At 42.4% G+C, this 15426-nt stretch overlaps 1 protein-coding gene across 3 annotated transcripts in view; it reads left to right on the forward strand.

Moving 5' to 3' along the window:
• Positions 1 to 10771, forward strand: part of KIF3A (kinesin family member 3A) — a 28447-nt gene extending 17676 nt beyond the window's left edge. For 2 of the 3 annotated variants that reach the window (XM_077924509.1, XM_028717971.2), the window contains 8 exons: positions 2682 to 2838; positions 4186 to 4366; positions 5384 to 5494; positions 7741 to 7866; positions 8530 to 8583; positions 9484 to 9552; positions 9706 to 9830; positions 10566 to 10771. In XM_077924509.1, the coding sequence (XP_077780635.1) occupies positions 2682 to 2838; positions 4186 to 4366; positions 5384 to 5494; positions 7741 to 7866; positions 8530 to 8583; positions 9484 to 9552; positions 9706 to 9830; positions 10566 to 10614 (872 nt within the window). In that variant the 3' untranslated portion in view covers positions 10615 to 10771. Of the gene's footprint in view, positions 1 to 1563; positions 1573 to 2681; positions 2839 to 4185; positions 4367 to 5383; positions 5495 to 7740; positions 7867 to 8529; positions 8584 to 9483; positions 9553 to 9705; positions 9831 to 10565 lie in introns of all 3 variants that reach the window. The other variant, XM_028717970.2, reaches the window with a different exon arrangement.
• The last annotated feature ends 4655 nt before the right edge of the window (positions 10772 to 15426 follow it).

Genomic DNA, 15426 nt, shown 5'->3' on the forward strand with positions numbered 1-15426 from the left:
CTGCATTTTGCTCCCTGTCCACAACATTGGTTTTGTTCAGAGTGAAATGTGGATTCTTCCCCACCCACCTACCCAAGTTAAAGCATGTTTTTTATTCCCCTTTGCTGCTTCAAACTTCTTGTGGAGGGTGGTGGGGGAGAGAGAAGTGTTTGAGATTAATCTTTGGCTAAATAGCCGAGGACCGCAAGAATGCATGTTAGTACTGGTCATATAAGGTGGCAGGAAACGAGTGGATTTTTTGGCATTGCGTGATGTTCTCTAAAATCATAGCTTTATACTGATATACAGTCGTATATATTTCAGTAGGATGTTAACAATCTTTCTCTAGAGATATATATTTTGGAAAAGTTGCTAAGCAAGTGTGCATAGTTCTGTAATCTTCCAGAAAACTGGCTGAAACTCTTTATCGCTAAACAAGGAAAAACTTCACACTCCTTTCCTGGGCCAAAAAGCTCTGCTTGCGCAGAGGCCACTTCCCATCAGCCTCTACAATATGCGTTGGCATTTCTCCTTCTGCACATCAGAAGGAGTGACTGGGAAATCCCTGCACCTGTGGGACTTACTGTGGTATCTTGGAGCTGCTAAGTTGCAGCATTCAACTGTTGTGGGTAGACATGTCAGTTTTGGTGCTGATGAGGTAGAACAAGGTTCAAGGGGTTTTTATTAGCCACTTTTCATTAACAGTTGGAAACAAATGAGCTGCATCTTCTGCTTCTAACCACTGCTCTTAATCACAATGGGATGTTCTCATTTGAAGAACACTTTCGGTCCGCAAAATAACCTTGAGCTTGAAAGGAGCGTGTGGCATAGATTGGGCTTTCAGGTTTTAACAAAAACTATTCTTCCCATTCTGTGACTTCTTTCCCCCTTTCCTGTTCTTTGCATGCTGCATGTTTTCATTGCATTTGTTCCTTCTCCCCCAATGCTACTACTTCTCTTTGATGGCACCAGCTAAATTTGCCACTTTACCTCTGTGGAAGCACCTGAGTTTCTAGAAACAAAACTATGCAACTCCCAGCTGAAATTAACACTGAAATCTTATGAACTCTCCTACATGTGTGATTGGTCATGTGAGACGCAACAGCCGATTGGCAATTTGCTCAAACGCCAAGTAAGCTTAACTGGACATTTATGGCAATTGGCTGCGTCAACATGCTCTGGTTTTAATTGAGGGTAGTAGATCACCCTCTTGGATGTTTCTTAGAGCATGATCTTTGTGAGAGGCTTGCAGCTTGAACAGCAGAATTTAGCATAATATTGTTGAGAGAAACAATGTTCTCCTCCAATGTACTGAAGATTAATGATACTCTTCAGTATAATTTGGGGCAGCGATGATCACATTTAATCTTGCATTTTGGAGTTTTAATTTGCTGGTTTTTCTTTTCTTTTTGTCTATGGAAGCATATTTTGATGAATGCTTTTACTTAAGATCTTGTTTCTTTTTTTTCTTTTTGTAAAACAAATCAAGCCAATAATGTGTTTCTTTTTTCCCTCCCCACCTACTTCCTTTGTGCGTGTGCTGCCTCTCTGCGATTTGTTTGCCTCTTCCTCTTAATATGCAAGATCAATCAGGTTGGTGTGTTTGATTTGCACTCCATCTAATACAGTTGAAACTGCTTAATATTTTGTTAAGAATGCCTAGCTTTTTCTCTCAGACCTCCATTCAAGATGCCCCTCAAATATCTTAGACAGTGTTAATGGATCCAATGCAGTTCTACACTGAACTGTCACCACTTGAGCAAAGCTTTTCTGTGTGTGACATTATCCAAATGTAGCTGTGGGAAAGAGCAAGGGTAGTCTAAGGGATTTCCCCTTACAGCAGCAATAAAACTGTTGCTCCTTTCAAGATATAATCACTCTAGATGTATCCAGATAGCCTAAGATGTGGGGGCAAGAGAGGGGAGAGCAAAATGGGGCAAACAAAATAATGATTATCCCCCCCCACCCTTCTTTTTCTTCCCTTGAATCGCAGTGCAAAGCGTTTTCTTTTGGTTTTGCAAACCTGCCTTTAGCTTTTGTACGCCTTCTGTCATGTTAATTTTGTTCCTTCATACATATATCTTTTATTTTTCTGTTAATCTGACTATATACATTCTAATTATTAGTTTTAAAGTCCTGGCCTCTTTAGGTACATGTGGCTCTTGTGTGTCTTTTAAAGTAACTTCCAAATTGATTGAGTTACAGAAAACATCCTGCAGTTAATTTGATATACAACTGTCCTTTTCTAAATCAGCAATCTATTCCCTATGTTACAATACTTCATTCCAGTCACTGATTCTCAGCAGATGATTGTTATGATAATTATTTGGGTTTTTTAAAATCACTCACGCCTCTAAATAAATTAGAATTCTGCTATATGGCTGGAGGACATTTTTGAGGGAAAATGCTCCAGGGGTGACTATATTAGCAAATATTTTGATAAAACTTTCAGCTCCTAGTAAATAATTAAAAAACAATCACTAAGATGGAGCAGGGCTATCACCAGAGTGTTGTCCTTTCTCTTACAGTTGTGTATTCCTGTAGCTTCTGAGTTAATAGTAGCAGCTGTAGGCTCTTTAATTCTTGTTCTAACAACTAATCTAATTTTTTAAATGATAATTCACATATTGGGACTATGTATGTATGTACGTATGTATGTATGTGCTTGATTTATTTAAACCTGCACTTGGCTCTCCTGAAAGGAAAGAAGAAAGTTTCTCCTGACAAGATGATAGAGATGCAAGCGAAGATTGATGAAGAAAGGAAGGCTCTTGAAACAAAGCTTGATATGGAAGAGGAAGAAAGAAACAAGGCCCGGGCAGAGCTGGAGAAGCGGGAGAAAGACCTGCTTAAAGCACAGTGAGCAATGCTGAAATTGGAATAGAATCGTGTTTGCCGTTTGTGTAGAATTACATGGTTGTAATCCTGTGAAGCAAATCGGTATGATAGTCGGGCTCAGGCTGAGAGAAAGCGGCCTGCCTAAGGCTCCATCGTGATTTTATGGCAGGAGTGACATTCATATCCAGGACTTCCTGCTTCATAGCTCAGTCTCTTAGGTGGCACAGCTCACTGGTGAAAAGGGCATGTTGAGATTTGGTTTGAGATGTGGTTGGGGGCATTTCAAGGGCATTTGGGATCTTGGCAAGGTCCCCAAAGTGGGAGGATTTGAACTGTACGTACACACTCACACACTCACACTGCTTGCCTGGCAAGGTATAGAAGTTAACTTCTGAAAGATCTTGCTCACAGTGGCAATAGACCAGGCATGGCCAAACTCGGCCCTCCAGATGTTTTGGGACTACAACTCCCATCATCCCTAGCTAACGGGACCAGTGGTGAGGGATGATGGGATGATGGTGAGGGCCGAGTTTGGCCATACCTGCAATAGACCCTGCCTTGCAACAACTCATTGACACTTTGGGCATGCATACTTTATCATGCACTCTAAAAACGCCCCTTCTTTGGGAGACTTGCACACTCCAAAGACCCCAAATGTAACTGGAATGCTCATGCATACACCCCACACATACAGTTGCATTTTTCATATTCCTCTTTTGTGGTTGTTCACAGGCTAAAGAAAGCTTTCTCTCTTCCTCTCCATCCCACCCTCTACAGACTTTCAGGCCTTGCATTCCAAACATGCATTCCTTGCCTACATGCAGTTCCCCAATATGTACAACTTCCCCCGCACCACATATATACTGTGGGGCTGTTCAGATGTTAGTCTGTACCAAGGAGAGTTGACAGGGTTTAATAAAGCCTCTGTTGTCTAATGCTCTCTCCTGCCCCCCCCCCCCCCAGTTTGTACAGTTCTACAGAAGATGCTAAATAACTAAAGAGAACTGGGAGTGGGGACAAGATCTAGAACCTTCTGTCTTGCCCTCTTTGCAAACATCTTGAGAGCACAGCAGGACAGCAAACTAACAGAGATTTTTGAGAGAACAGGGTGAGACTGTCTCCTTCTAGCAGCCCCTAGTGGATTGAAAAGTAGGCCCTGTTCAGCCCAGCTAAATTTAAGCAAGCACTAGGAAACAGGCTTAAGTCTTCCTACAGTGGTTGCTTGTTTTCTTACATTTATTTATTAGATTTAAAGGAAACTGACTGGGATTTCAGGCATGCAGTGTGTGGGCCCCTCAGCTGAAGTTGGAGATCTGTATGTAGCTTTAGAATCGTTACGATTCCCCCTCCCTTCCTGTTTTTATCCAGGCAAGAACATCAGTCTCTGCTGGAGAAGTTGTCAGCCTTGGAAAAGAAAGTGATCGTGGGAGGTGTGGACTTACTGGCAAAAGCAGAGGAGCAGGAGAAGCTTCTAGAAGAATCCAACATGGAGCTGGAAGAGCGTAGGAAAAGAGCAGAGCAGCTCCGGAGGGAGCTTGAAGAGAAAGAGGTTGGATCAAGCTCTTTGCTGCCCTGTTCAATTGCTGTGTTTTGAAAAGGCATTCACAGTACTTTTCTTTACCTGCATGTTGTGCATGTGCAGGCAAGACAAAGGCACATTTGAAATGAGAGGCAGTAGATGGTATCTACATTTGTAGAACATGGTGATCCCTGAAAGATTAGATATCTTCCGCTTTAGTGTGCTATCACACTTGCTCAAGATATGTGTTTCTGTTTGGTGTCTGAAAGATTCCTGTCCATGTTGAGGGAATAAGCTTGTCCAGATTGCAAACGAGAGAATTTGGCTCTAGTGCCAGGGGAAGCTTTTCCGTCTACACGCCCTGGCTGTAGAACTGGGCCCAGAAACTAAAATGTGCAGGAGCTCAGCATGCATCACTGCAAGAACTTCAGTAGAGGTAGCAGAGGCCCTTGAGTGGGAGCCACAGAAATGGCGTCAAAGCTTTACAAAGGGGAGAAAAAAGAATAGTGGGTTAACTTCCATAAAGGCCGTCCCAGTGAAGGGAAGGATAGAGAGGAATGGGGAGTAAGAGAACAGCAAGCTGAAAGAAGGCTGCACAGTGATGCTTCAGACTTTGCAGGGCTTGAGGAGGTAGAAGCTGGAAAGCTGGCAATAAAGAAAGAGTGACACCCTTTTCTCTCCTTGGCTGCTTAAGCATCCTATGGTCTTTTAAATGGGTTTGTGGAAGGTGGTTGTTTGTTTTTGTTATGCATTTTGTGTTCTCATTTTGTACTTTTATGCTGTAAACAGCTCTATGATGAAGAGCAGTATACAAATTTAATAAATAATAATAACAACTTGCCTGTAGAGACTTTTGAACCAAAGTGATGGTGTGGGGACAAAATGGAGGTGAGATGGGGCTGTGAGGCAGCCATTTACATAGGATTCCTACATACACTTGTTAAGTGAATCATCCCCAAAAGCCAGGACTGAATAGCACCCTCCCACCAGCACATCAGTTTGGACAATTCTGTCTAACTTGTGGCATTTTTAATAATTTGCAAACAGCAAGAGCGTTTGGACATTGAGGAAAAGTACACCAGCCTTCAGGAGGAAGCACAAGGGAAGACCAAGAAGCTGAAGAAAGTCTGGACAATGCTAATGGCAGCCAAGTCAGAGGTCAGTGTCATAAAGTCTTCACGCTTGTTCCCATGTAAAAGGAATGGAGCAACCCTGTTTCTGAGCCATGTTGAAGGCAGATAGGAACATGCAAATGGCCCTTGACCCTTGAACAAAGAAAAGGTGTTGTTGTTCACATGTTGGGAGTAAGAAAGAACCACAGAAGGAAATAGCATAGAGTGTGTGAGAGTCATATGGCTGTTTTGGAGTATTTGGTTATTTACGTAAGTGAACACATATACTGTTAGTATATGCTAACAATGCACACATATACAGGGTCATCAATGTGCAGTGTGCCTTACATGATAACATAAGCATTTTTTAAAAATCTTGGAAAGAGCTCACTTAATTTTCCTTGCCAGGTGAGAGAAGGTTGGTGGCAACTGGGGAGAGGGCCTTCTCAGTGGTTATGTCTCATCTGTGAAATGCTTTCCCCTGACTGGTACAAGAGTTACCACCCATCTTTTTGTTTTAGAAGTCAAGTAAAACTTTTTTCTTCTCTCAGATTTTTGATGGCTTCATTGACTTATTTAATGTTTTGTTAGCTTTTAATTGTTTTTATAAGTCTTATGCTATTACATTGATTTTATTTCAGTTTATTCTTCTTCTGCTTAAGTTTTATTATCCTCTGAGTGCCCCTTTAGTGAAAGTGCGCAGCACAGCAAAATGCTCTGCCATTTGTAAGCCTCAATAATCAATAGCTTATAAAAATGGCACCTAACTTGAAACTTGGCATACATGATCTGCCTGATGAGGTCTATGAATGAGCTGAATTTCAAATTGATTCAGTAAAAATTTCCACAGAAAAGCCAGCTTAAGCAAGCTGAAGATGAACCCTTTTTACTGCTGTGTTTATTATACCAGTATATCATATGTTGTTGTTTTTTACAATTTTGATTAAAACTACTGGTGGACTTTATTCAGACTTGTCAAAGAAGATGCACTTTCATTGGTTTGGTGAAGTTCTGAGAAGCAGTTCAAAAGTAATCATTTTTTTTAAGCCTGTGGCAGTAACTAAATTTTGAAGTGAAAATTTACCAGGGCTTCAGTGTTTGCTAAGGGAGCCACCTGGTGGATAATGTAAGCAATGCCTGTTTCTCTAACTATGGGATATACAGCGGTACCTCCGGTTGCGGACAGGATCCGTTCCGGAGCTCCAGTCAGATCCCGAGGTTTCCACAACTGGAGGCACTGCTTCTGCGCATGCGTGTGTGTCGAAACATTTCCAGATTTGTCCCTTTCGCAACCCGAAGTTTACATTACCCGAGGGTAACGCAAGCCAAGGTGCTACTGTAACAGAAAGGTGCAATGGTTAGGTAAGGGATTGTCAATCTTTTTAGGCTTCTAGACACATTTTGAAAATGATAAACTGTTGTGGGGGGTCACAACACACAACCATGTGTGTACGTCCCCCCATGCCCCACTCAACACTGCAGCACCCTCCTACACACACTGACACAAATGTGCATACACCTCTAAGGATGGCGAAGGGTGCTAGAAGAGGGTCCCTCTGCATAGTTCCTTCTCAAAATTTCTCTAGCAATACAGTAAGCTTGGATGCTTTATAAGATCATATGAGACCCAGACAACATGGGACATCTTTGTTGGTCCCTTCATCCTCCCAATCTGGCATTGGGCCTGAAAGACCAAGGAAGTGAGCACTATTTCTGTTGATTTTGAAGAACAACCGTTTGCAGAGCGCATCTGTTAAGACATCAGCATAAGCTTCCACGCTTAGGTCAATATGAAAGAGCCTTAATGCTGGTGCTAAACTGGCATGCTTTTTGTTGATCAAGTCATGCCTGTTGGCTTCATCATTGTTTTCCTTATTCTTCTGTGAGCTAATTTGAATGTCCTTTTAATTGAAAGTGGCCAAAAAAATAAATAAAAAGTAGGTTTCCTTAACTTCCTTAACCGGTAATTTTCATTTGCTGGAATTACTTTCCACCAAATGGTTAGAATGGGGAGAAAGAATAATGGAGAAGATGAAAACAAATTAATGCTGGGTTGGGGCCTGTTCATTTTTAAAACCACCAGATGGAAGTGGCTTTGACAGGTACAAGTTCATTCTCTTAGAATGAACTGAGCATGAAAACACTCTTTAAGTATGATGCCAGGTTTGGCATGGCATGATCACGATTATCTTTACACCACGAGCTTTATGTGTCTGGTTGAATAGTCCATTTCTTAGTGGATGATCCTGGTTGTCGCTTCCTGATGGCTTGCTTTATAATTGGTATTCATAGATGGCAGATTTGCAACAAGAACATCAGAGAGAAATTGAAGGCTTATTGGAGAACATTCGACAGCTCAGCAGGGAGCTTCGTCTTCAAATGCTTATCATTGACAACTTTATACCTCAGGATTATCAGGTACAATAATTGAAGGAGCCCTGTATTTGTTTTGAGAGATTCAGCAATGATGACCCCGGAAGCGGCCTTTTTTACCCTCGGGACCGGTTGTTACGTTAACAGAAGCTGTATACTTGCACCTCCCTTAGCATAGTTTCCCAAGCTGCCCTTGTTGTGTCTGAATCTCAGACAGGCCCAGCTTAGCCTTAGGTGCTAGGGGTGTGGAGCACCCAGGCGCCAGGCTCTCAGGGGCGTCAGGCCGAGAGTCCAGGGCCAAGATTTGGAGTCCGGGGATTGAAGAGCCAGACCAGTCAACAGCCACTGCTGAGTGGAGCAGAGCCCTTCAGAGCGCCGCAGGCTTTTATGCTGCAGGCGCTGAGGCAGCTGGCCAGCTACGCCCTCCTGTGTGTCTGGGATTGGCAGGCTGTCGAGAGGCCTGCCCAGCACGTGTACACACGCTGCTCACATGAGGCACACAGCTTCTCTCACAAGCCTCTGTGGGGTTCCTCTCCTCCCTCCGCCCACAGTGGCATGGGAGAGAGTTGCGTGCCTCCCCCAAAAAGCTCAACAACTTGGGGGCGCTGGGCAGTTTTTTGCACCCCGGCGCCGCTAAAGATGGCCCTGATCTCAGAGGTCATGCACCTGTGTTACTTTCCCCCCTTCTCTTCTGATTTTTCTTTCAAGGAAATGATTGAAAACTACGTTCACTGGAATGAAGATATTGGAGAATGGCAGCTGGTACGTAAGCACAGCTGCAATGCATGGGGACAGTGATGTGAAACCCAGTGGCGGTCAACAGGGTGGTGGCAGCACATACCTAGTCACCTGTCACTGCATCTGTTGGTGTGGCTTACTGGGATGTGGAAGGACAGCAAGGTCCATATTCAAACTATAGGCACAGCTACTCAGGGCTTCCATCAGTGCATATGCACTGCACCAACTTCATCCCTCTCCAGTAAGCCACAGCAGCGCTGGTGATGGGAGGTCAGGTAAGCTCCATTGCCCTACCAGCTGCTACTGGGGCAACAATAGGACAACCTGAAGGACCTTGATCTTTTATGTTATACCCCCTTTATTATCAGGACTTCCCATATTGTGTTGCTAGGCACAAAAGCAGTAACCTACCTGTGTCAGTTTCTCAATTTCCAGTTTAGAATACGTGGTCCACTCTTTCCATTAGATGGAATATCTGTGTCTTGCATCTGCTTGTGGAATGCTTTCGCCAGGGAAGCTCACTTGGCGCCTTCGTTACATATCTTTAGGCACCAGGCAAAAACACTTCTCTTCTCCCAGGCCTTTCCAATCTATGGCCTATTTAAACAAATCTATCTGTGTGGGGTGGGTGTTTTTATACTGTAAACGGCCCTGTGATCCTCAGATGAAGGCTGGTATAAAAATGTAATTAATAAAATAAAATGAATAAGCACCCGAGCCCTGTCAACACTGACTTCACTGATTTTGGTGCGTGGCCAGGATTGCACCCTTAAAATACTTCTGGGCATATTGAGGACAAAACCCGCCTCTTTTCAAATTGCCGAGATTGCCCTCCTTGCGACAAAGGAAGCAAAAGACCTCCCAGCAGTGTGGTTACTTGGTGCAATATCTAATTTCCTGCCTTATCTTCTTTTTTCTTTTAAGAAATGTGTGGCATATACCGGAAATAATATGAGAAAACAGACTCCCGTGCCAGATAAAAAGGAAAAAGATGTAAGTGATCCTTTGCAAATGTAGGCTGCTGCAGTCCACACTTTTCCAGCTTTCTACACTTGCATTTTTTGTATAATTTCCTTCAACTTTGATGCTATATTTTGGTATGACCCACAAATGTCCACTCACAGTGTCTGTTTTACCCCTCCTCAGCCCTTTGAGGTGGACCTTTCCCATGTATATCTAGCTTATACAGAAGAAAGCCTGAGACAGTCTTTGTTGAAACTAGAGAGACCAAGGACTTCCAAAGGCCGATCAAGACCCAAAACTGGCAGAAGGTAAGGACTGCTATAGGATATTGTGTTTTGCACCATCTTGAAACGTTGTCATCACCCCCATTCTGCTCAATGCCAAATAAAAACTCAATGAATGCCCATGTTGCATGTCTGAAGCTGTCCTAAAATTGTAAAATTGGGGGTGTCCTTGCTGTGTGCATACCAGGGCCAAAGGGTTCCGTTTGTGTATGTTGTCAACATTCACTCTGCTTGGGGAACCAGTGAAAGATTATAGAAGTGAAATAAATAAAAGTAGCTCTCAAATGGAATGTGGTTGCAATTAGGAGAATTGAAGCCACTGGCCACCCACAAGTTTACAAGTGGGCAAGAATCTTTTCCCTTCCAAGAGGATATATTTTTAGCCCAGGGCAGTACTGAACTTAAAGCTGTATTTAGGGACATTGCTTCCCTAAAAGTATATTAGATTAATCTACGGCAAATTATACTCCCTGCCCCCCGCCCACAAACTCTTTCCTCTCCTTGCCCTTGAATCCATGGTTGCTATTGATTACGACAAAATTTAGACATGTTTAACATGTTTTAAGCATTTTTAAAAACATGTCAGTGTAAGCACCTTTTAAATGTTTCGTTGTGACCATGTGCATACCTTTAAAGAGGGTATCTTAGCCTCCTCCTGAGATCAGCCTGGTTTCTAGATTTTGTTGTCTGTTATGTGCACTTTGATTTGACAGCATTAATTTCTCTCTTCATATAACTTTCTTTCTCCTCTCCAAACAGAAAACGTTCTGCCAAATCAGGCGCTGTGATTGAGTCGTTGCTCCAGTAGACTCTGACAGTGGTGGGACTACAATAAAGATTAGTATGTGGCTTAATACTTGGCCCAAATATGCAGATTCTCGTTTCTGGAGATCGCAGAAGAGTTTTGATGTTTGGTTGACACAGAAGTAGCTATAAAGGGCTACACTTGTGTCTTGGAGACAACAAGACAACAAGAAATACATTTGTTTCCCTTGATTTGCTTTCATGTCATCTGTATATTATGTTCAATCTAAACTAGATTGTGACTGTAAATTTGTCAATGTTACTAATCCTGCTTCGGGCATTATGCAGGTGAAGCTGTTGAGGATATATGGTGTGTTTAAAATGAGCTGAATTGACTGGAAAAGGTTTTGTGTGTGACTGAATTTTAACCAGAATAGCCCTGTTGTGAGTAGATAACCAGGATTCCACATCCTGATAGACCTGTTTTGCTTCCATTTGCCTCTTGTGTTGTTCTGCCTTTGCGCCACTGCAGACTTATTCTGGTAGCTGCAAGTTCTTGGGATGCTCTGAATCCCCTTCTGTCTTAAGAATCCCCTATCACATATGTGCAAATAACTTAGTAATTTCTTCAGCATGTACTTCATGTGCATAGACTTTTCTCCATATTGTTATACAAAAATGGACTGTTGTAGACCTTAGGTGGTGATGGGACATGTTTTGGTTTAAAGGGTAAAGACTGAGAAATCCTTTAGACTGAAGTTGCAGCATGCATTCTACATCAAGTGCCCACTGCTTGATTATTCCCCCCAGCACTTGCCTCAGTTACTAACACTACACGTTCTCCCTACCTGACGCCATTTCTAGTCTGAGTGGACATTGTCATCTCTCACTCTTTTTACTGTTGAATCTTTCATCCCCCTTAAATTAGGTTGTGATGACTTTCAGTGAGAACAGTTGCTGTTGGATAGCTGTGGCAGACTGAACTGAAAAATGAAATCCTGTGACATTATTATAGAAGGGGCTCTCATAGTCTTAAATGTAGTATCGTGAACAAAACATGCTAGGTTTTTCTTGCATTCGTGAACCTAAATCATCTGGCTACACTAGTTTTTGGATAAAGCAGCTGAGTCTGGGAACATTTTAGAAAGCTACCTTGGGCTTCATCCCTTCAGTGTTTCAGTGGAGGAACAATAAATTTTGTGAAGGATGTCATGAACTGCTCCATTTCCAATTACCAAGTGACAATTTACAGGGTGCTTACGCAATGGAGTTACGCTAGAGTCAGCAGCTTGGTGCATTCTTACCATCTCTTTAGTTGTACAGTGGTACCGCGTTTTGAGTCTGCCCCGTTTAGGGTCCATTTCGTCCAATGTCCACGGCAAACCTGGAAGTACCAGAACAGGTTACTTCCGGGTTTGCCAATCGCGCTTCGCCTATGCACAAAGCGGCGCTTTGTCAAGCGTCCGGGGCTCCGGAACGCAAAAGGAGGTACGACTGTACCTGTTTTGAGTTTAAAAGAAATAAAAGTTTTTCCTTGTTCATCATTCCAGATATTTAGTTGGCACCCGGTTATTTTTCCAATCTGTTATTTATGAAGTGGTGCCACTACCATACACATAATATTGTTAATATTGTTTCTTTTGTAACTAAGTATATTGTGTGACAACTGCTGGAGATATCTGTTACTGTATGTATTTTGTAAGTCTTTAAATTAAACATGACACTAACTGTGCGACTTGTATTCTAAAAACTGTGTTGGTTGTTGTGAAATACTCCAGTGCTCAAAATAATAATAGTTTGTCATAACAGGATTTGCAATTGGACACTCTTGAGCCTTACTGATTGTGCTAAATTGCTATAGGCTGTACCTCTCTCTCTCTCTCTCACTCACACACACACACACACACACACACAAACACGAAAACTACTGACAATTTCAGCTAAATGTCGGCTGTAGGAAAAATTTAGTATGAATATGGAACGCAAACTTGGAAATGGGGAAAGGCGAGTTTTTTGTTCATAGTTTGGTTCAACCCACTTATATAGGCATAAGGATTGGAGCTGATTTGATTCTTTTCATACATAATGTATTCCTAACTCTCTGCTGGATTAGGAATAGATCAGTGGTTTCATTTCTAATCCATACATTGTTGTAATGGTCGTTGCCAAAGGAAGGAATCTCCACCCAAATGCTTACCTGTCTGATAGCCCACAGGTGAGTGACTCCACAATTGTGGTGTTATCAGAAGACACAAATTGGGCATGCAAATTGTGTCTGAAATACAGTGTGATTGCATCATCTAATGAAGAAATGTGAGAGTTACAATCGACCAATTGGAACGCCAATGCATACATTGACCTTTGATTACTACTGAAACATTTGTCTTTCTCTTGACTAGCTTTAGTTTTGGAGATTTAAAATTCCTGCTTGTCAAGAGGTAGGCAAATTTCAAATGTTGTCCCTCAAAAGTAAGTTTTAGGAGGATCCTGGCAGACTTGACTCTTCCGTTTTTAAAATAACATTTTGTCGTAGTTGTGGGCACTGTTTTTATATAGCTTGGGCCAGTTCTTTAGTCTTAAAATGCTAACAAATCTAAAATAGCACACAGGTTTTGTTTTGTTTTTCTCAAAAGTGGCATTCCAGGTTAGACACAGCCTTAGGACCATTTTGAACGAAGGAGCAAGAGACTCTTAACAGCAGCTTCAGTGAAAGTTCACAGCACCACAGTACAGTGCTTCATAGTCCTTTGTTGACTCATGCAATGCAAGTCCAACCTTGCTTGTGCACACAGAGATGCCTCTCCAGCAGAGCAATCGTCTTAATTTAGGAAAATTGGCCCAAAGCCTTTAATTTTTTCCTTAGTTTCAGTGTCAACATCTGAAATGGTGTCTGCATGGGTTTTGTGGAGTCGTTTTCTTTAATGACTTAACCGGTTCCTGGACTACAAGAATAGAAGGAGATGTCTCGCTCCATGCCTTTGGAATTAGTTACCCTGTGTTCTTTACCATTCTAGCAACTGCTTATTAGTCCATGCCATCAAGTCTGTATATAAGGGCGTAAATACCAGATGTAAAATTGGTCCCTATTTATTGTTTTGCTAACTTTTTTGAGAGTTAAAATTTCTGGTTGCATTGTGTACAAAGTGTGTTCCTTATGTTGTATATAGTGACACAATGTCTTGACATTGAGCATGTTGATGCCTAGAAATAAAAGAATTGGATTCCCAACATATTTGTGCAGTCTCTCTCTCTGCCAATTCACACATCACAGTGAGCCATAGCTAATATCTTACAATGAATGAGCAGAATGCTATCATTTCACTCCTCCCCTAGCAAGAGTGGAAGCAACAAGTTTTGGTTTAGCATTATATCCAGATTGGGTATTGTGGTCTGGAAGCCAAAAACAAACCTTTGATTCAGAGAATGACGATGATGTATTATTTATATGCCACCCATCTGATTGGGTTGTGTAATGGTTCTAGGGGTTGCTTGTGCGTAAATCGGCGCCACCCTTGGTTGGTTGCCTTAGTGAACCCTTTCTGTCTGGACAGCCACGCGCCCGTGGCTGTCTCAGTCGCTGGCAGAATCCGTTAGTGGGCGTTTCTTGAACTTCTTCCAGCATAAAAGCTCTTTGACGCCTAGTCTCCGCCTACTTTCCCTGCGCGGAAGCCTTCTGCGCAGGGAGGGTGTGGGCATCGGAGGACCCGTGCTCTCCCCACTGGTCCCCGGCGAGGAGTCTTGGAGCCACCTTGCCGATTCCCCCATCTGCCCCCCTTCTCCACTGGTGCTACACTGATTTCCTTCCCCAGAAGATGTGCTGCTTCTCTCCCTCCCGGGACGCTCTCCGGCATCCCTCTGGAGCCCTCCCTCTCCCTCTGGCTCCGATGGCAGTTCCCTGACAGGTTGTGATTTTGTTGAGGTTTTAAATTCATCAGTTTTGTGGAGAAATGCTTCAGTAGAGAAACACATATAGGATACTAGGCTCTCAAAGGCACGGAGAAAGGTTATATACATGTTGTCCGAATCCCTGATTATTATCTTCCAAAGCAACTATTCTATTCTCAACTTAAGAATGGAAATCGAAATACTGGTGGACAACAAAAGAGGTTTAAAGATGCCTCAAGGCAAATCTTTACAAATATAGTATGAGCACTGACAACTGAGAAGCACTGGCCTGCAAGCGCTCCAATTGGAGAACTGCATTTACCTAAGATGTCATGGACTTTGAAGAAACATGAATCCACAGTCACAGACTCACTGTTAAGACCGTTTTCATGGAAGACAATCTATGAACGATCGCCAGAGATAAGAGAGATATACCATATACATGGGGGAAAGTTACAAAAAGCAGGGGAACTACCCCTTAGTGAAAGGCAGCTTCTTAAGGATTGTGCTTTGCTGGGAAGGAACAAGGTGGTAGTGATCAACACATTCACAGTAACCCATTAATCACACACCTACATCAGCACAACCGGATGCCTTCATCTGTCCCAGCTGCAACTATGCGTGTCTCTCCTATACCAGTTTCTACAGCCACAGCAGGCGCTGTGACTCCAATGATTTGACGTTACCCCCAAAGGCACACTTTTCCAGATGGATGTGATCTTCCCGGGACCTGCTGAGAAAGGGCAGGTAATGAATTAATTATTATTATTATTATTATTATTATTATTATTAAACCAAATTACTCTATTTCTATCTTTTCTCCTTTATTCTTATATATTGGATTACCTGACTTAATGGTATGTATTTGTGTGCCTGTTTTATAGTAAGCCACTTTGAGGGTTTGGACAGACATAAACGATGATTTAGAAAATTTAAACACAAACATTTAATCAGTACGGATTTCTCTCATGCTAATATTGCTTTTTCATCT

This window comes from Podarcis muralis, chromosome 2, assembly GCF_964188315.1.
Source record: "Podarcis muralis chromosome 2, rPodMur119.hap1.1, whole genome shotgun sequence".
Classification (NCBI taxonomy): domain Eukaryota; kingdom Metazoa; phylum Chordata; class Lepidosauria; order Squamata; family Lacertidae; genus Podarcis; species Podarcis muralis.